General features: G+C 50.2%; 1 protein-coding gene across 5 annotated transcripts in view; it reads right to left on the bottom strand.

Annotated features, from left to right (window-relative positions):
- DIP2C (disco interacting protein 2 homolog C) overlaps positions 1-20,055 on the bottom strand; it is a 322,639-nt gene that overhangs the window by 275,429 nt on the left and 27,155 nt on the right. For 4 of the 5 annotated variants that reach the window (XM_040451579.1, XM_040451580.1, XM_040451582.1 and 1 more), the window contains exon 1: positions 18,381-18,501. The exons of the other annotated variant lie outside the window; for it this stretch is intronic. In XM_040451579.1, coding sequence (XP_040307513.1) covers positions 18,381-18,486 — 106 coding nt within the window. In that variant the 5' untranslated portion in view covers positions 18,487-18,501. Of the gene's footprint in view, positions 1-18,380; positions 18,502-20,055 lie in introns of those variants that run through there. 5 annotated transcript variants of the gene reach the window in all.

The following is a 20,055-nucleotide window of genomic DNA, read 5'->3' as shown; positions in this document are numbered from 1 at the left end:
CTCAAAGGGCCAAGGGGCGAGCCGGACGGCCTTGCTCCCACCCTCACTTACCAGATGCCCCGCGAGCAAGCTCAAGGGTGGATGCCCTGTGAATGCCACCAGCCTGGCACTGGCACCCAGAGCCTGCAGGGCCTGCATCCGGGCACACCCAGCCGGCCACAGCCACGGTCACCTGCACAAGAGGGTCACAGCCCTGCCCCAAGGAACATGCCCCCAGTCGGCACAGACATGGCCAGCAGGCCAGGGCAGCTGTCCTCCCAGTCCCCCCCTCTGTAATCACGTTGTCCCAAATTCTCAGACTAATTCCACAGTCTGACTTGAGAATAATTACTCTGAACTCAAGTTCCCTTGACTTTCCCCCACATCGATGGCTATTCCTTCCCCAACAAAGCTCATTTTAAAACACCCTTCCCATTCAGCATCACAAACATACTTACTGTCCTAATAAGGTTTTCATTCAGACTCTGGAAAGCTTTGTACCTGAACTCGGAAACAATTAAGCTGGTGCTCACGGCCGACCCATCCCTGAATAGGCCTGAGGGACCAAGGTGAAGGGGCCCCAAGCACAGGCAGCAACGACCAAAACGCAACGCAGGAGGCTCCGGGGTGTGGACAGGCCGTCGGAGGGAAAGGCCGCTCGGAAACTACCTCCGAGCCCGTCCTGGAAATCAGCACACGGGAACAGGTGCAGGCAGGACCGTCCCCACGCACAGCTCCATGCCAAGGGGCACCCGGGGAACCATCTGAGCATGTGACCGGAGGCCCATTCACTCTTGATGCCACGGCTGCTGCTGGCAAACCCACGTGGCATTGCTGACTCCCATCCCAGAAACCACTTCTTCATCCTTTTTATGCACCCACGCCACATGCCTTCCTGTTCTTATTCTGTCACGTTAATTTCAAAATGTAATCATTTTTATCAGATCTGCAGGACAACGAAAGGAAGAAACATAAATGGAAGATGCAGATAAGCACACAGGGTGACACAGACACTTTGGTGACCCGACCACCCTCTTCCTAGAGATCCTGGGAGGATCTCACACAGGACATGGAGCACCGAGGAAAACAGCAGAGTCTGAGGGGAAACGGTGCCTCAGTTTCTCTGGCTGGTCCCCTCTAGCCCCTCTCCTCCATCCTGAGCGTCCGCGGATGTCCACCTGGACCTTCCCTGAAGACAACCCACCAGCCACCTGATCGCCCCACGGGAAATCTCCAAGGACCTTGAACAAACTCAGTCCGTCCCACTGCCCTCAACCTCATCCCCCACAAAACCACCTCAGGAAACAGCACCATCCGCCCGGTGCTCAAAGCCCCCTGCTGTCCTGCGATGGCACGGCCGCGTCCCCACCTGAGGGTACCCCTGGACAGCTCCCGACGAACCCTCTGCGTTCTTCATTACAAACAGAACAGACGACCTCCGAAAGCAAGTGCATGCCATAATGAATTATTTTAGAGTGAGCATCCATATAACCGGTCCCAAGACAACCAGAACTCTGCGACCCCCCAACCAGAAGCCTGTCTGTGCGCCCCAAGGACCCTGGTGTTTTCAGCTATCCCCGTGCGTCTCTGCTCCTTCTCTGTATTCCAGATTACGTCAAACCCCAGTTCAAACTCTTTCAGGCCTAACTCAACTTTAAGATCGCGTCCCAAACCCTACACGGCCTGGGAGCCGGGTCCAGATGGCCCCAGTGACCCCACGTCCGGGGCCCCTCCATCTGCTGTCAGTGAAACGGGGCACAAGGAATGCTGTGAGAAGAGGAGGTCTTGTGAGAGGACCTCCAGGGACGCTCCGGTGGTGAGGGGGACAAGATCCTTGAGGTGTATGCAGCCCCGCCAACGTCTGGAGCCAGAACTACCCGGGTCAAGGCTACCCGTGGACCCGGGACCCTAAAAACGGGAAGAATATTCGCTGTTTGAGACGTTCTGGGGTGACTTGTTAAAACAACAATGGACGACTAACACGCACAGGCTACTGGGGTGCGGGACCCGCTCCCGGCTCCCTCTCTGGTCTCTCCCAGCGTCACGCGTGGAGCCCCGCCCACCAGCAACGCGGCATCACTCTCGGTGACTCACCGTTGCCAGATTCCCTTTGCCACAGAATATCTGCAGGCGCGAGAAACGTTCAGTGGAGAAGCATTATGTGATCACGTGATCTGAGTGGGTATGCAGCAATGCCTGCACATGTATGGACTCACCAAGACCGTAACAATCACACCTGGTGTCCGCTCTCCCAAGACCCGGTTGGAGCCCGCTCCGCACCGCACACGCCATCCCCCACGCCAGCCCTTGTCCGCGGCCTCTCCAGAGCGGAGGCTGCACCTCCCCCACCTGCTCTCAGCGTCCAACAGACGCCGGCAACGAATATCTACTTAACCAAGACCCGTCTGTGGATAAATCTGAAAAATGGTCGTTAACACGATTCTGGAATTTTTATCAGAGATCTCGCAATTAAATGTTTCCTTTATTCTTCCCGTAGTACTTCTCAATGTTTGGTGCAGAGTTGGCAAAAACACCAGTGGGTTCGGGCCAAGACGCTCTGACCGCGGACCCCAGACTCAGAGTCCATGCGGGATGATTAACAGGCATTGTGTTTGGACACTTGTCTTTTGTACTTAGATTAAAAAAAAAAAAACAAAAAAAAAAAAAAAACAAGACACTCAAGTAGCTCACATTCTATTTCAATTCCCTTGATTTCTGTAGTAACGGCCCCCTTCCCTCCGCTTCCCCAGCCAACTGCTAAAAAGGGCCAGCTGGAAAGTATCGATGTCTGGGCCTCTGTTCTAGCGTGAGGGAAAGACGGAGACAGAGACACAGAGACAGAGGGAGAGAATGTGGGAGACACTAGTGTCTCGGCTGCATAAGGAGTTGGCAACACTGCCAGAGCTGAAGTAAGAAAAACACTTAAAGGAAGATGCTCTAGCGCCTACCAGTTCTTACATTAGTGTCCTCGTTTGCATTCTCCCTTACGTAATTTTCTACAAATTGCAAGATAATGCATTCTGCTGCCAGATACACTGTTACCAAAGAATTACACACGTAATACAACCCAGCTCACGCCGCAGGCCCTGAGCTCTCTCAACACAGCCCTCGAGGCAGGAATTCCGTTCCCTTCTTTCCCGATAAACAGGTTCCAAGAAAGCAAGTGCCCAAAGTTACACAGCCAGCCCAGAAGGCCCGGCCCTCTCCTCACTCTTTCCTTGCAAGGACGAGCCCAAACTGTCCACACAAGTAACGAGTTACACTCCTCTGAACTTAGATGTTCAACCCCGAATCCAAAACCCTCTCCTTACTCAAAAATGCATACATATAAACATAGGGGCACCTGGCGGGCTCAGCTGGGTGAGCGTCCAACTCTCGACTTCAGCTCAGGTCTTGATCTTAGGGACACAAGTTCAAGCCCTACATTGGGCTCCATGCTGGACGTAAGGCCTACTTAAAAAAAGTATACAGATACATAGGATTATTTGACGATAAGCTGCCATATGAAACACAGGACTGATTTGCCTGTGTTGGCCTTATTTAATTACATTTAATTTCAAAGCACAGCAGTAGAAAATCCGAAGTTTCTCCAAAGGGGTAGGTGTAGGCCCTTCGACGAAGCACACGGCCCGTGGCAGGCTGTGGAACAGGGAGGCAGGCCAGCCCACGGGGGGGGGGGTCCGTGTAGCAAACGGACAGCAGAAAACAGGGGACACAGGCAGCTCAGCACCACAAAACCCGTCAACATCAGCATCAGACAGCATCAGACGGCGGCAGAGGGAAACTGTAAGTTACAAACAGGAAAGGTCTTCGCTGGCTCGTAAAACACGACACCTTCATCCCGGGTTCTGCCTCCACCAGCTCCGCCATTCCTTCCGCTCGCGTCCGCTCAGCGGGGTCTAAACAACAGAGCACGACGTTTTCCACCCAACGGTAAAGACGCTCAGTCAAACGTACGGCAGCGACTGGACTGGTCTGAAAGCTGGGGTCTGTTGGCATATTCCAACCAGGTCTAAAATGTGATGAATGTGCACGGAAACCACACAATCTGTCACTGCTGGATAAAGGACAATGGGAAGCATCAACTACTAACCTCATCAGTGTGCTTTCCAAGAGAACCTTATTCTCCAGCTATTTAAAAAAGCGGGATGAACCATTAATGTTTTGTGAAATGACCCTTATACAAAGATTCTAGGTACTGCTTGGTATTCATACTTAATTCCCACAAGTGGTCAGTGTTTGGTTTGGGTTTTTATGGAAACATTGGTTTTGACTGTTTCCTCTAGAAACCCGTCGCAGAGAGTTTGTGCCGCAGCCTTTTTCCTACGAAGCAGTTTTTCCTCATCTTTCCATCAATCACGCTATTCCAAAAACGAGTATTCCTTTTACATACAGCCACACACAGCACACATACATTTTTAAACCATCGATGCACAATCTGGTGAGGGTTAGCAGCCAGCAGAAACAGGACAGCTTGGCTACAAACCATGAGCTCACAGAGTTCTGGATAACCAACCAATTATCTTCTGCACTTACAAATGCCCATGTCATTCATTAATCCATTTGTAAACATTTATCAAACACCCACGAAGAATCTGCCACTGTTAACTGGCTCTCGGGGAGCATTCTGGTGGAAGGAGCCGGAAGGCAGAGAAAACAGTGAGCACACAATGAAAGATCAGGAGGAGTTAAAGGTAGGAGGCACCTGGGAATAACGACTCTAAGTAGTCAAGAGAGGTCTGAGTTGTCAGAATGGGAAGACAAACGCCCCAAGATGCAGATGTGGGGCAGGGGCCAAGGTGCAGGCTGGCACAGCTGGCCAGCACTCAGGCCATCCACTGTCAAAGGGTCATCAAGGGACTCTTCCGTTTCTGGTTAAGGAAATGTCACTTTCCCTCGCGATGACCTCAGGCCTGATAAGGCGCATATGAATCAATGTTTCAGGGATGCCTGGGTGGCTCAGTCAGCTAAGCGGCCGACTTCGGCTCGGGTCATGATCTCACACTTGATGAGTTCAAGCCCTGTGTTGGGCTCGGTGTTGACAGCTCAGAGCCTGGAGCCTGCTTCAGATTCTGTGTCTCCCTCTCTCTCTCTGCACTTTCCCCACTCACACTTTGTCTCTCTCTCAAAAATAAAATAAAAACAACGTTTCAAAAGTCAGAGGTTCTGTCAGATACTAACCCTTACGACAAGAAGCCCGTTAAGACTTTTCCAGCTCTGGGACTCAGATTTCTCTGCAACAAAGGGTGTTCTCTATAGAAGGCATTCAGAACGAAGAGAGCCACTGAGATGCAAAGCCAAGCCCCAAGTGTATCTGGCTCTGGTAAACACTTCTCTAAGTTACTTCAGGCAACACTGGAACAAAATGAAAAGTGTCTGTTAACTCACTTAGCCAGCTAATAGCTCAGGACCTGTAACAACACTCCCCCACGGCTGTGCCATTAAGCACGTAATGGGAAGAACCCAGAGGAGGAGACAGAACCCTAGAGCCTTCACGGAGACCCCAGAGACGTCCCCCGACTCTTCCTGTAATTCCCGCTCAGCAAGACAGGCAGGTGGTGGGATCAGACCAGTGACTGCCAACCAGGAGTCTGAGGGAGACCGTTCAAGATTTTGAACATTTATGAGAATGGTCTATTTGCATCTGTGAGATCACACAAGCTAATAAAAAGCGACATTTCTCCTTTTCTCGAGAATTATCATCAATGCACTGTGTGAGCACTGGCTGTACTTCCTGGTGGCCACAAGTTTGGAAGGCAATTCTGTGTCTGTGATGAGGGGTCTAATGATGACAAGAGTGCCTGGGCATGTGGGCCACCAGACCCTAGACATGATCCGTAACTGGGCACAGAGCCAGGCCTGGGTGTCTTGTCTTTGTGGGGGAGCCCTGGAGCAAAGAACCAGACAGGACAGGGCACGGCATGGCCAGGTAGGACCAGAGGACAACACCGCAGATGGGCGGCCATGGCACATGGTTATTTGAGCAGAAGGCACTCAGGAGACAGCAGGTGCAGGGAAAGACTTTCTCTGAGCTCCCCTCAGATGCCTGAAGACAGATCCTCCAGAAGGACCTCTGCATCCTTGGTCCCTCCCCGGGAGACCCACCAACCAGGAGGACGGACTCTTGTCACAGGAGACGAACTGAGAAGTAGGCTCACACCCAGAAGACTGTCAAAAACTGTCCCCCTCCCATCTGTTCCTCTGAGGACCCAGCCATCCCCCCCAACCCGTTCACTCCCCGAGAGGCCTGCACCCCCCCCCTCCCCCATGAGGATGGCACAGGAGCCCAAGTCTAAGCCATCTCGGGAAGAGACCAGCTTCCCTGGGCATCTCCCGTGTGTACACAAGGTAACACAGATTAGCAAACTTCTTTTCTCTTCTCTCGTCCATCTTGTTTACTACGGGGGTGTCAGCTAAGAACTCGGGAGGGTAGAGGGAAGACTGCTTTTTCTCCCCAACAGAACTTCTACTCAAGAAGGAAGCTCTTAGCCCAGAACAAGGACTCCCGCCTCAGGGCCCCTCGCACATCCTCAAAGCCTGTGATTTGGCGGCTTAGTCAGCATCATTCCTCGCGTTGATGACGATGCATCCTGCAGAGTTCGTGACGGTCCTCCAGCCACGGGTGACGGCCGAGAACCTCCCACCACGAGGACTGCACACCCGCCGAGGCTGTGGCCATCCTGCCCGCCCACCCCCGCACCGTGCTCCGCTCACACCTGTGTGCTTCCCTCCCAACCGCCGGGGGCAGCGTGGCCACCGTCCCGGAGTCCCATCGGGAGAAACAGACGCTCATTCCACCAATTAGCCCGTCAACCTGAGACACAGAGACCTCGAGACGGATTTCTGCCCTGGACCAAATGCCCTCCCATCCCCCAGCTCCAACCACTGGCACCCCGTCTGTCACTGTGCCTGACGGGGCCCGAGGGACAGGGCGCTGGGAGGCCCAGACAATGCAGTCGCCGGAGCCGACAGTGACCCACGAAGGGACCACACGATCCAAGTGTGTCCCGAGCACCCACGGTACACGGCGCACGGCCCTGGGCTCCCGGGGCTAAATCCCGTGAGGAAGAGGGCACGCGTACAGCAAGAAGGAAAGCCGGGCGGGAAGGCCGCGAGACGGCGCAGGAATGGAGGGCAGAGCTAAGCGGCATTCAGTGGGTGGCACTGGGAACAAAGAAACAAAAGCCGGTGACACGTGAGTCCCACAAACACTCATCTTCAAAGGACACCTCACTGCTAATTAAGACTCAGTCAGGATGTAGGTTCTTGACCGCCTGACGTATCACCGTGCAAGCTTCTCCGACGTCCTCTACTTGCTGGCAACCAACCCGAGTTGCTCCCGGGAAGAGGCCCACTCGATGCATCACGGGTTCTCAGGCTGGTTTCTAAGCAAACTTAGCCCCTTGGCTGTAACTCAATAACTAACATGCTTGAAAACCCACTGACGGCCAGAAAGATCAGCTAATCTCAGCAAGTATTAATTACCACACGGTGCCCTCAGCAACAAATGGCTTTCTGGTTCTTTTTCATACGTGTGTTTTCTTGTTCTTGGAGGGGAAGAAGCCTCACAAAGTAGGGCTGATGATCAGCGTGTGGCCAGGGGATTCCAAACCGCCTGAAGGAGATGTTCTCACACACGGGTACGTACGTGTTCATGCGTGTACACACACACTCGGCGAGGTACTGGCGGATCGGCACCCGGTAGGGTTTCTCGTTTCAAAGCCCCAGTAATAAAGCCCCCGAACCTGACCACGTGGCAGGGTATCTGTCCAGGCCTACTGTGTATTTTTTCTTCTTTGGCTTCCCCTGGAGTCCACACCTCACACAGCTGTACGCATGGGCCCGCACCCGCGGCAAGTCTCCCTGGCTCGCGAGCGTGGAGCCGTGGTCCCGTTCCCCGCAGTCTCCTTGCACTCACGCTGGACTTCCCGGGCAGGGAACCTCTTCAAGCAAGTGACCGCAGCCCCTCACTCTTGGTGCCAGTGCAGCTTGTCTGCTGGGAAGGAAGGCTCCAGACACCAGGAGGTTCCTGTTCCGATTGTAACCACTGGAAGACAAAGTCCTTCTGGAGTTAAGACTCGCCCTCCTGTGAAACCACTGATTCACCAATGTCAACACCATTTGCACATGACCAGCACGGAAGCCACATTCCGGGCTTGGTGGCCACCACGACCTTGAGTGATGACAGAAGGGTCTCTTCCTGGTCTCCTCGCGCCCCCTGGTTCTCCACGTTTCTTGCTGCCTGCTCAGCCGCGTGCCCGCCCCACTCCTGCTAACGGACTGTGGACAGAGAAGGCACACCACCACCAGGGTCGGGTGTGGGCATGTTTCAGAAAGATATTTCTTTACAAAAAAGCAGGAATTTTACTGCAGGAAGTCTGCTGTATCTTTTGTTATTCCCACTTTTGATTTTCCCAAGGTTCCAAAAATGATCCTCGCCGCGAGGGTCCCAAGTACAAAAGAACAGGCATCAGGCTATTTTCTAATGTTTAAAACGCTGTAAAGAGGTCCACACTCAAGAATTTTCTGTCAGTAACACCAAACAAGGTAAATTTTCCTGTTGAGAAAACGGAGCTCCAGAACCACAACTATGCTCTTGACGAAGCTGTGTATGGATGCTTCTGTCTGTGAATCGTTACTTTAAGAACAGTGGCTCTCTATTCAAAGACATCACTTTGCTGTAAAGAAATGTGATTTATCATTTTCTCTAATTTCAGTTTCAAGTATCTGACACATGAAGAGACTCCGGATAAATTATAAAATCTCTACTAACCAGACAAAATTCCCCCCCCCCGTTTTTTTTTTAGCAGATACCACCATTTTTTTCACCCCACATGTGTGTGTGTGAGCACACGAGTATACACATGTGTACTTATGACTGCAATTTTAAATTGACCATCCCAAATTAAGATGCTTTCCATTTTAAAAATTGTTCGAATGTTAAATGTTCTATTACTACACATTTGTAACGGGATTTGTATGAACAGCCTTCCAGATTTCTTCCTCACTGAAAACCAATGTATTCCAAACCATTTTCTCTTGCTTAACCAACTTCTCATGTTTTCATCGATAAACAATCCACTGCAGAAAATTCCAGAAACCAAAATAGTTTTCAACAGTGAACATAATTATGACAGGCCAGCAGCATTCTAACAATAGGGCAGAACTAAATGTTTATTCATTTTTTTGAGGAGGGGAGGGGCAGAGGGAGACAGGGAGACACAGAATCCAAAGCAGGTTCCAGGCTCTGAGCTGTCAGCACAGAGCCGGATGCGGGGCTCAAACTCACGAACTGTGAGATCGTGACCGGAGATGAAGTCGGACGCTTAACAACTGAGCCATCCGGTGCCCCCTCAACTTGCCCGCTTTTAAAAGGAACAAACACGGGTCAAGGTTCGCATGTGTTGATCTGTACACGACCTGGGCAGAGCCCCCACTGACCTGCAGGATGTCTACGGACAGGGCTCTCGCCCGTGTGGACCCGCCTGACAACCACACACTACAGCCTCCATACCCCCTGCATCCACCTCCTGGAAATCGTCCCAGGCTTAGATCCACCTACTGCACTGAAATCTGAGTCAAATGCCTTCCCGTAACCCAGCCCGCAAGTCCCTCAGGGCTCACAGCCAATGGCGACCAACACCCACGGCTTTTCCTGAGGCGTCCTGCAGGCTGGCTCTGCTATGCATACGGTTATAAGGTCTGGCTTGGGGTTTATTTTTTTTCCCCCATTATAGGTGAATACTTAAGTGTTCTTAAAGCTGCAAGCTTTCCCTATTTTTTGTATTTGTTCCTTAATGAGAATAGAAAGTTTTCAAGTATCCTTCATCCTAAAACATCTCCTACCAATGGCAGCTGTGTTTTACCCCCTGTAAATAAAAGGAAATTAATTAACAGAATGTACCAAACTGAGTCAGACTGATCTTCAGGAGAAAATGAGAATTATACACAGGTATTCAACAGACTTTCTCAAAACTACTTTAAGTCAGGGACCAAGGAACCTGAGCCTGGGGGCCAAATCCAGTCAACACCCTGCTTCTGCACAGTTATGAGCTGAAAACTGGGCGTCTACTCTCAGGTGGTGGAAAGAATCAGAAGAATATTATTTTGTGACACATTAAAGTTTTACCAAGTTCAAATCTAAGTGTCCCTAACCGCAGTCACCCTGGGGCACAGCCACACTCCTTGTGCCTGGCACGTGACTCTGTCACTCTGCAGTGCCGTGACGGGAGCTACGTGCGCCTCACGACGACGCACGGGAGGCGGTTCTATCTCGAGTGCCACATAGATCCTGTGTGTAATATCTTACGTCATCACATCAAAACAAAAAGAGAAAAGTGGATTTCAGATGCACCCCTTTTATGGCGCCCGGTGGGCTCAGTCAGAGGAGCGTGTGACTCTTGATCTCGGGGTCGAGTTCCAGCCCCATGTTGGGTGTAGAGATTCTAAACAAATACAACTTAAAGAAAAAAAATTAAACACACATAAATATGATCCTTTTCAGCAGAGAAGAGCAGGAAATACTTAGTCACAGAGATGAACGACAAAGCACTGTGCTCACGAGGCCAGCACACGACAGCTGGGCCAACGTGCCCAAACTCTAACACTAACTACATCACAGCAAAATTCCACCAAGAACAAAATTGAACCTGTAGCCGATGTCTCAGAGGCGTGTCTGTCAGCTAAGCAGGGGAAGGTGGTTGGCGGCAGCGAGATACATTGTGTCTGACCACAGCGACTCAGGACGTGTGTCCAGAGGAAAATAAACTTTGTAAAGAGCAGCAGCCTTTCAGCAACAGCAGCCATTTGAGGCTTCAGAACACGAAGCAACATCGACAGTTAACACGGCAAATTATTCCAAGTTTTCCTTGGCTCTTAACGAACCAATAGTTCCAACACTGCTCAGTGTTTGTTCAAAGGATCGGAGTCTGAGATGCCAGAACTGTCCCCTAGGAATACTCTGGATGGACCAACTACAAAGGACGGTATTTTCAAAGCTGAGATGACACTTGTTCAGAACAACCTGAAGTGGGATCTGCTGAGAGGGGTTAGAAGTCATCCCGGGGACGACGTGCAAGGGAAAGGCATCGGAGGACGAATTTACGGGGCTTGTGGAATCACTCGGCGTTTAAGGTACAGGGTGCTCACTGTATCATTTACCTGCAGCTATGCTGGCGGAAGATTTTAATCCCTCCTGCTTTAGCGGAGGAGTGGGGTCACGTGAACCTCTCTGGCTCTCGCGGGCTGAACCAGCTTCCATCCCTTAGTGTCCAGGGCCGATCAGCCAGTCTCCTCGGTCACGATTCCCTGGGCTCTGCCTGGGTCCCCTCCGCACACAGAGGACCAGGGACCTCAAGGCAGGAGGAGCTCACCCCAGGGCTCACCTGCCTCATTTCCCATCTGTCAGGTCAAGTCCTTTGGAAACTGATTGTCCACATCCTTTGTTGTGCTTTGAGGCAGAAGGGTGATGCTGCCGGGGGGGGGGGGGGGGTCCCCCCACCTTGGATAGAAGCCAGAGTCCACGGTTACTCAGTGATTTGCACCAGCTCCAAAGCCAGACGCCTGTGTTAAACCTCTGCTTTGTCATCTTGTGCAAGGACAGGCATACCTCATTTTATTGAACTCTCTAGATTTTTTCTTTTTCCTTTTTTAATTGAAACTTTGTGGCAACTCTGTGTCAAGCAAGTCTATTGGCACCATTTTTCCAACAGCACTCGCTCACTTCAGGTCTCTATCACATTTTGGTCATTCTCATACTATTTCATACTTTTCATTATTGTTATATTTGTTATGGTGACCCCTGATCGGTGATTATGACTTGCCGAAAGCTCAGATGATAATTAGCATTTTTTGGCAATCAAGTTTTTTTTAACTTGGGTATTTACATTTAGACATAATGCCACTGCACACTTAATTACCATATAGAGTAAACGTAACAGGTATGCACTCGGAAACCAGAGAGTTCATTTCACTCACTCTGTTGCAATATTTGCTTTCTTGCAGTGAGTCTAGACCCAAACCCACAATATCCCCAAGGCATGTTTGAACCTTTTGGCATCATGGTCTTTACCTGTGAGTTCCAATTTTAAAAGAAGGCATTTTCCACAGCCGACTATCCCAATTACACTGACAATTCACTTGTGCAAATATAAGTAATAGTATTTGCCTGTTAAGGTTTTTAGGAGGATTAAAGGAATCAATGGCATCTTTACGAAGCACTTAGAACAGTGCCTGACATATAGCAGGTATTACATTAAAAACTGCTATTTTGGAGGCCACTTCGGCTAAAACCACCCATTTGCTTTTGACATTTTATTAAAAAAATTTTTAATATTTATTTATTTTTGGGAGACAGAGTGCAAGCAGGGAGGGGCAGAGAAAGAGAGAGACAGACTCTGAAGCAGGCTCCAGGCTTCGAGCTGTCGGCACAGAGCCCAACGCGGGGCTTGACCTGGGTTGAAGTCGGATGCCCAACCAACTGAGCCACCCAGGCGCTCCTGCATTTGACATTTTAAAAACGTACAGATATAAACAAGAAAAAAAGAAATATATTTTCAACCTGACTTGTTGGAAAATTCAAACAACCAGACAACAAAAGTTATTTTCCTGTCTCTCTCTCTCATTTTGACCTTCTATCATATTTGAGCAAAACTGCATCACAACTGAGTTCAGTCTTCTACTACAAAGCCTGGCAATGCCACACAGAGCCTTCTTGAAGGTGAAGAGAAGAGGAAAAAACTTACCTGCCCCCTTATCTGCTACAGATTTCCCTACTGCTGTTGAGGGGAAAGGCACCAAGCTGCCCTATGCTGCAGGTACAGGACCGCAGCATCACTGGGGAGCTGGAAGGACACCCCGTCTATGGGCAGCTGGGCCAGCTCAAACCTGGGGCCGCCCTGGTCAGCGTTAGGGCCCCAGCTGCCCACGGGCCAGGAGGAGAACACAGCCTTCCGTCAACGGACCAAGTGTTGACGGTCAGGAACATCCCTGCACCAAGAATTACACTAGAGTATACGCACATCTGTAAGTATAAAGCGAGTACTGCCCTCCAAAATGTTTAATTCACTTAAGGCACACTACTGCAAGGTCACCACCTACACTCTGAAAAATATACATCCTGCATGAGTGAAATGGCCTTCAACTAGAATTAGCCCAGAAAGTTTCTTTTCCATCTTGGTTCTGCTTTTTTAAACAATGACTATGAGGAGTAATCAGTTTTTCCCATTTTAAAAGAAGGCATTTTCCACAGCCCACTATGCTGGTTACACCCAGAATTCACAAGCACTAAGACATAAAACCATGCTTTTCCACTTGCTACGTGCAAGTTTAGTTTCTCCCACCACATCACCAAATGCACTTAAATTTCAAACCCATGGAGAGGGAAGCACTGTTACACACACAGTGACAGAAACTCACCGTCGCAAAGAAAACTTAAACACGGGAATTATACACACTTCAACGCAGTGCTCTGCTCACAAGTATCCAATAGCTTCATAACGTAATAGAAATACTGCTGAGGGGCGCCTGGGTGGCTCCGTCGGTTAAGCGTCCAACTTCAGCTCAGGTCATGATCTCACAGTTCGTGGGTTCCAGCCCCACGTCGGGCTCTGTGCTGACAGCTCAGAGCCTGGAGCCTGCTTCGGATTCTGTGACTCCCTCTCTCTCTCTGCCCCTTCCCCACTCACACTCTTTCTCTCTCTCAAAAATAAACAAACATTCAAGAAAATTAAAAAGAAAAAAAAATATTGCTGAGTCTGAATAAACAAAGAAACTTGATTAGTACTTACAACACATCCGGGAAAATGGAACATCATTTAGCACAAAAGCTGCGTCTGTGACTTACTGTTAAACTCAAGTGGCTGCCTTAGCAGCGCGTGTCCTCCTCTGCTGGTTTGCCTGTCACCACAGCACACCTCCATCCTGACACCCATGCAACTTTACAATGGAAAGAAGATTCCAAACCACATCACAGAAACAAGAAGGTGCTTTTCAAATTTCAAAATTGTTTTTAAGAGATACATTAAAAGGGTTTTTTTTGTTTGTTTATTTTAGAGAGCAGGTGCCTGCATGCAGGGGAGAGGCAGAGAGATAGGGAGAGGGAAAACTCCAAGCAGGCTCCACACTGTCAGCATACAGGCTGAGACGTGGGCTTGAACTCACAAACCGTGAGATCACGACCTGAGCCGACGTTTAACCAACTGAGCTACCCAGGTGCCCTTCTAAAAAAGTTCTAAAATCAGTGCTTCTTTTAGAGCATTCTTATATTAAAATCTTCAGTCCAAACAATGTAACAGCTTACCTGGTCACTTCTCAAAAGAGCTGCCATGTAATTTTTGCCAATTGGAAACTAATTCATGACTACTATTTATTGAAAGCTTACTTTTAATAGACCTTTAAAAAAGGAATCCTACAAATATGCTTTTCTTTAGAAGGCTGTACTATTACTCGTCTGTTCACGTGATACACAAACATTGGGCCACCAGGAGACACGACCAAAGCCTTTACTTCTACACTTGGCTTTCTTCTTTTATTTTAAAAACCATTCCAAGAATAAATAGTGCTAACTCTCTGGCACAGCTGCTATTTTTACAGCTCATTTAGACTTGAAGCTGTCACACTCAGAAGGCAGCAGCGACACTCGGTGTGGAGGGGACGGGCCGGCCGGTTCCAGCTGTGGGCACCCAAAGTAGGCTCCCAGGCCAGCGGCAGGTGGAAAACAGGAGCCTGTCTGAACAGCGAGCGGCTCAGGGTCCTTGAGTATCTCACTACAGAGACAAGGCTTCTACGACACCACGGGCACCACAGAGCGGCCCAAACGGGAGTGTAGTTGTGGCCTCAGTTGATCCTCATCTGCAGAAATGGCCGCTCACTGGACAGCCCAGGGCCATGTGGACAGGCTAACAGGGCAGCTAGGGTGAACCTGAGGGCCAGACGAGAATGGGGCTCTGCAGACCACACCCCTGCTCCGCCAAAGCCCTTCCTCTGAATCAAGACGCAGATGAGAGACATCCTCCTCCTCAAACCATGAAATGACAGCCACACAGCCTCAGAACTGACGCTCCAGGAGTTTAAATCTATTTGTGATAACTGACCTATTCCGGAAAAGTAATTCTAAGTAAATGGAAATAAGACACTAAACTCCACCACGAAGTAGGCTCCCAGAGGGTAGATCAGTGGTTCTGAACAAGCCTGGGAACTTGTTAGAAAGGCACATATTTGGGCCCATTCCAGACCCACGACATCAGAAACTCTGGCCCAAGGACAGCAACCTGGCATCTGTGAGGCTGTGGCTAACACACAAAGGGGAGAAACAGCAGAAAATTAACCTGGCTGTGGTTCCTCTTGGTCAAAAGTGCTTCCTAAGTCGTCTGAGTGTTTCTGGGGAAACTGTTCGCAGCTTCACTTACCTGCCTTGAGCATCAGCAAGAGTTTCTGATCAAGGCTCAGAGCACAGTTCTGGGGCCAGCTTTATGGCACAGGAGGGGTGTCCTGGGCCATCAGTCGCCATCCTGAGCTTAAGAGTTATTGGGGACACAAGGAAGAGGACGGGGCTCTACAAACTGACACGACATTGCCTGACCCCAGGAGGGAGACCCACGGCAGCGTGGGAACAGTCAACAAGGAACATGGTCCCTTTTCCACGTTCAGGCGTGGAGGAAGGAAACTGGTTTTTGTTCACCTCTACAGCCCTAAAAAAAGAGTAAATACTAACCCACTTGTGAAATCAGAGCTCAAGGTCTAAGTTAGGCAGCAAAAGCCTATCTTCAACAAGTCTCAGATCCAAACGGGAGCAGGAAGGTACACGTGTACTTAGGGAGAAGATTAAGCTCCTTTCTGACCTAGAGATCAGCTGTGGATCTCCCAGAATGTTTCTGCAGATGCCTCCGAGAGATGTTCCCGGGAGAAGTGAACAGCACGGCTGGACCGCCAAGGCCTGCCCGTAGTTTCTTGGGCCTGAGGCAGTGTGGGCGTCAGCAGCCCTCCAGATTCAAGAGCGACAATGGCCTCACAGAAAGGGAAGGGGGCTGCCCGGGGAAACTTCCCACCCCAGGGCGAGCGCTTCTTAGCCCAAGAAGTCAAGGAACAAAGTAGCCAATGGCCCTACTGCTCCCAGCGCCAAGAACAAACCTGAGTGACCAAAGGTCTTCAAACTATGGTCCCTGGAAGAAATCCAATGAGCTCAGAGTGAGTTCTACATTTTTCGTGGGTTCTTGAAAGCAAACAACAAACATGACTACATAAGAGACCCAGACGTGGCTAGTACAGCCTAAGACGTGTGCCCTCTGCGTCCTCACAGAAAGGTCCCAGCTCCAGCCACTGTGTTTCTACAAAACAAGGTCACCGACTAAAACCAATGCACTGGGGCATCTAGGGCTGGAGGAGACGCTTCCAAACACCCTCGATAGGTACATAAGGTCCCATCCTTAGCTCAGATTTGATTTTTGTAAAAGCTACAAGGAAGGCAGTTCATCTGAGAAGTAGTACAGCTCGGGACCCATAAGAGCATGCGCTGGTGGGGCAGTGAGCAGGTGTCCCTGTGCGGCAATAACCAGCCCAAAGCCAAGTGCCCAACCACCCAAAGCACGGCTGGACGACGCCCAGTGGCAGGACGGCACTTCAACCGAGGTTGAAGGCTTACAGTCCGTGCTCAGGGTGACCTGGGCATCACTGTAATGCAGGCGAACATACCTGCACACGGCCATCAGAGTGAAGCCACACGTCTGACGTGCAGGACCCTGTGGCCAGGGTAACCCCCTCACGTCCCATGTCTATGAGCCGACAAGCGCCAGCACTCAGAAGTCCCACCATTTCTGACCCACGGACTTTCCCTGCGACTCCTCTGCCTGGACCTACATCACGTACCTGAGCCACTCACTCCTGCACTATTTCTGCAGCCTCTCGGCAGTCGCGCACCATGCACACCACAGACCAGTGACCTCGGTGCCACTTGGAGGGGGTCCCTCCAACGGGCAAAGACTCAGTCTTGCACCAATGAGTCCACGCGCTTCCCCTGCCCTGCACAGCTCCAGCATCAGCCCAGCCACCTCCTGGGCCCGTATGTGCCACAGAGAACAACACCTGCTCCAGAGGTGCACTGTGTCCTCTCTGCAGACACGGAAACGGCCTTCCGGTTCGCTGAGAGTGCCATCCAGAATGACACACGGAGGAGCCCAGCAGAGGCCCTGCTGACTCCGGGCCGGAGGGGGACCTCTGTCCAAGGCCCCCCGGTCTCCACATCCATCACCAACCACGTGAGCCCATCCCCCGCCATTCCCAAAACACAGCCTGCAGCTCCCATTCTTGCTGTCGCACAGGCCACACCCACACGTTTCCAACTCTCCACAAGGACCCAGCACCACCCCATGCAGAGGCGGCACCCCTCCCCTGTACGCAGCAGGAGCCCACAGCCCCTCCCCTGTACGCAGCACGATCCACGTCCCCTCCCCTCTACTAGCATGATCCACGGCCCCTTCCCTCTACTAGCATGATCTACAGCCCCTCCCCTGTACGCAGCATGATCCACAGGCCCTCCCCTGTATTCAGTATGATCCACGGCCTTCCGGTCATTACAGGGGTTGTTACAAATTCCTGTGCAGCACCATGGGACTGGATAGAGTTAGAGACACTGGTCTCCACAAATTCCTATCCCTCCCAGAACATTGCCCTACACAAGCTAAGCAACCAATTAATTCTAGAATTAAGTATCAGCAAAATACTCCCTTTCAAAGAAAGAAAAGATCACAAGGGACTTTAGTAATACCGAAAAGTTCCATCAGTCATTAAAAATTGTTTGCTGCATCGTGATGAAAACATACTATTCCTTATTTAGCTTTGATAAGAGCCGATTTTTTCAAAAGAAATCATTTATCAGGATTCCTGTACAACAAGGGCATCATACATCACCTCGGCGTTGCTACAATTGGACCGGCCTGAGTCCAACAAACCTCAGTACTTTCTCCAGCAAGAATTCAAGAATCTGAACTGGCCAATGGTGTGCAATGATACAGAGACGTCATTAAACCCTGACAGTCCCACGGAGAAGCCGCTCAGCTGACCAGGGTAAACATCGCCGCTCAAGCATGACCCACCGGGAGGAGAGCCCTTCCCAGGCGGACGCAACAAGTGACAACCGCCATGGCAATCATCTGTTTGGTGGGCATTTATCACCGTTGAGTCCCCATAACAGTCGCCCACCGATGAAGCAGAAACCCTCATCACAGCGCCCTCCCCACATGCGCCAGAAGCCAGACTCCTCAAGCTGGCCTCACGAGCGACCTCCACAGGTGGCACCACACCCACCACGCTGCCCACTTCCCAGCACAAGTGACTTTTACCGCCTCCCTCCACCTATCCCCTCTCCCTTCTCCGTCCCCCAACCTCTCCCCTCTTCTGTCTCTCACTTGTCCCAGGATCAATTTCTCGGTCCGAGGGAGGCAATGTATTGGCAGGATCCACTGGGTTCGCTGGGAAATGTTTTTCCTCCTGTGTTTTCACAGCAATGATCATTCTTAACCTTAATCTAAATATGCATGCTCCAGCCCCCCCCCCCCCATAGCTGCCCGTAACCGACTTCTGCCCTGGGATTGCCATGTCACGTGTGCACAGGCCCACCTGCTAAGGCAGCTGTTGGAGAGGCACAGGGCACACAAGGGACAGATCAACCACACTCGAGATGCAAGCAGCTATTTCCGCAAAACGTCCTTTAAATTGACCTTGATTTCGGAGATTATACAGTTCTGCTATTTAACTTGCATGCTGTGTTAGTTACGTGGTCTGGAATGAACCCAAGGTATCGCCAAGGTGTGTCTGTAACTTGCGACAGATCAGCTCTACAGTGGAGTGGATTTAAGATTACCAAGGATAAAACTTCCCAGTGGCCCCCAAGACAAAATAATCGAGCACCCTTTTTATGTAACTTCTACAAATCCAACAGGCATATGTACGTTTTCTTGCACAAAGCTCCAAAAGACCAGTAGGCAAGGTTTAAACGTGTGAGCCCAGTGACAGAATGGCTCCCTCCAGCCCCACAGGTGACGTCTGGAAAGCCACCACCCTCTGCGACCAGTGCGTCAGGAGCCCACTCTGTCCAATGTTCAACTAAATAGTAGCCAATCCTATTAGACCAACGAAGTAGGCCAGAGATTGGGACCTCTCAGAAGTCCTATCCACTGTGGATTTTTCTACAAACAACAGGGCATTATGCCCGAATACTGAGTAAGGTGTAAAGATAAAAATATTTGCAGAAAACAATACAATCACCCATAAAAGGTACCACTGTCATTCTACAAGGGAGATACTTTAAAGCACATAAATTTTAACAAACGTGAACTCCTCGGGTTTTATTGCTTCTGTTATCACATGTAGTATATCATCCCAAAAGTCAAAGTCATGTAACTCACATCCAAGGAAATGAAAAATAATCCCAGTTATTAGCAATCATATAAGAACCCTGCTCAAGGGGTCCAACTGTTCAGACTATAAACAACGATACACTAAAGAAATTGGAATAATGAGAAAATTTTCAATATTAGTGAGAGACTAAACATTGTTAAATTTAAATGACTCTAAAATGATACAGAGCGTCACATCCGATACAGTTCATTCACATCCGAATTCTATTATATATCTACTTTATGATTAACTGCTTCAAATTATTAACGGCATTCACATACATTTTCCAAACTAAGCCAAGTACAGTAATTCTATAAGAGAAAGAAACTGTTTTTTTTTTTTAATTTTTTTTCAACGTTTATTTATTTTTGGGACAGAGAGAGACAGAGCATGAACGGGGGAGGGGCAGAGAGAGAGGGAGACACAGAATCGGAAACAGGCTCCAGGCTCTGAGCCATCAGCCCAGAGCCTGACGCGGGGCTTGAACTCACGGACCGCGAGATCGTGACCTGGCTGAAGTCGGACGCTTAACTGGCTGCGCCACCCAGGCGCCCCAGAAAGAAACTGTTAACAGAGTTTTCACACATCTCAAAACTCACAACTGAAGGGGCACCTGGGTGGCTCACTCAGTTAAGCATCTGAGTAGTTCAGGGCATGATCTCGCGGTCCATGGGTTCGAGCCCC

Source organism: Herpailurus yagouaroundi, unplaced genomic scaffold (genome assembly GCF_014898765.1).
Source record: "Herpailurus yagouaroundi ecotype Mexico unplaced genomic scaffold, PumYag 203, whole genome shotgun sequence".
In the NCBI taxonomy this organism is placed as follows: Eukaryota; Metazoa; Chordata; class Mammalia; order Carnivora; family Felidae; genus Herpailurus; species Herpailurus yagouaroundi.
Note: the sequence above shows the minus strand (reverse complement) of the source record. Positions and strands in the feature narration are given on the sequence as shown.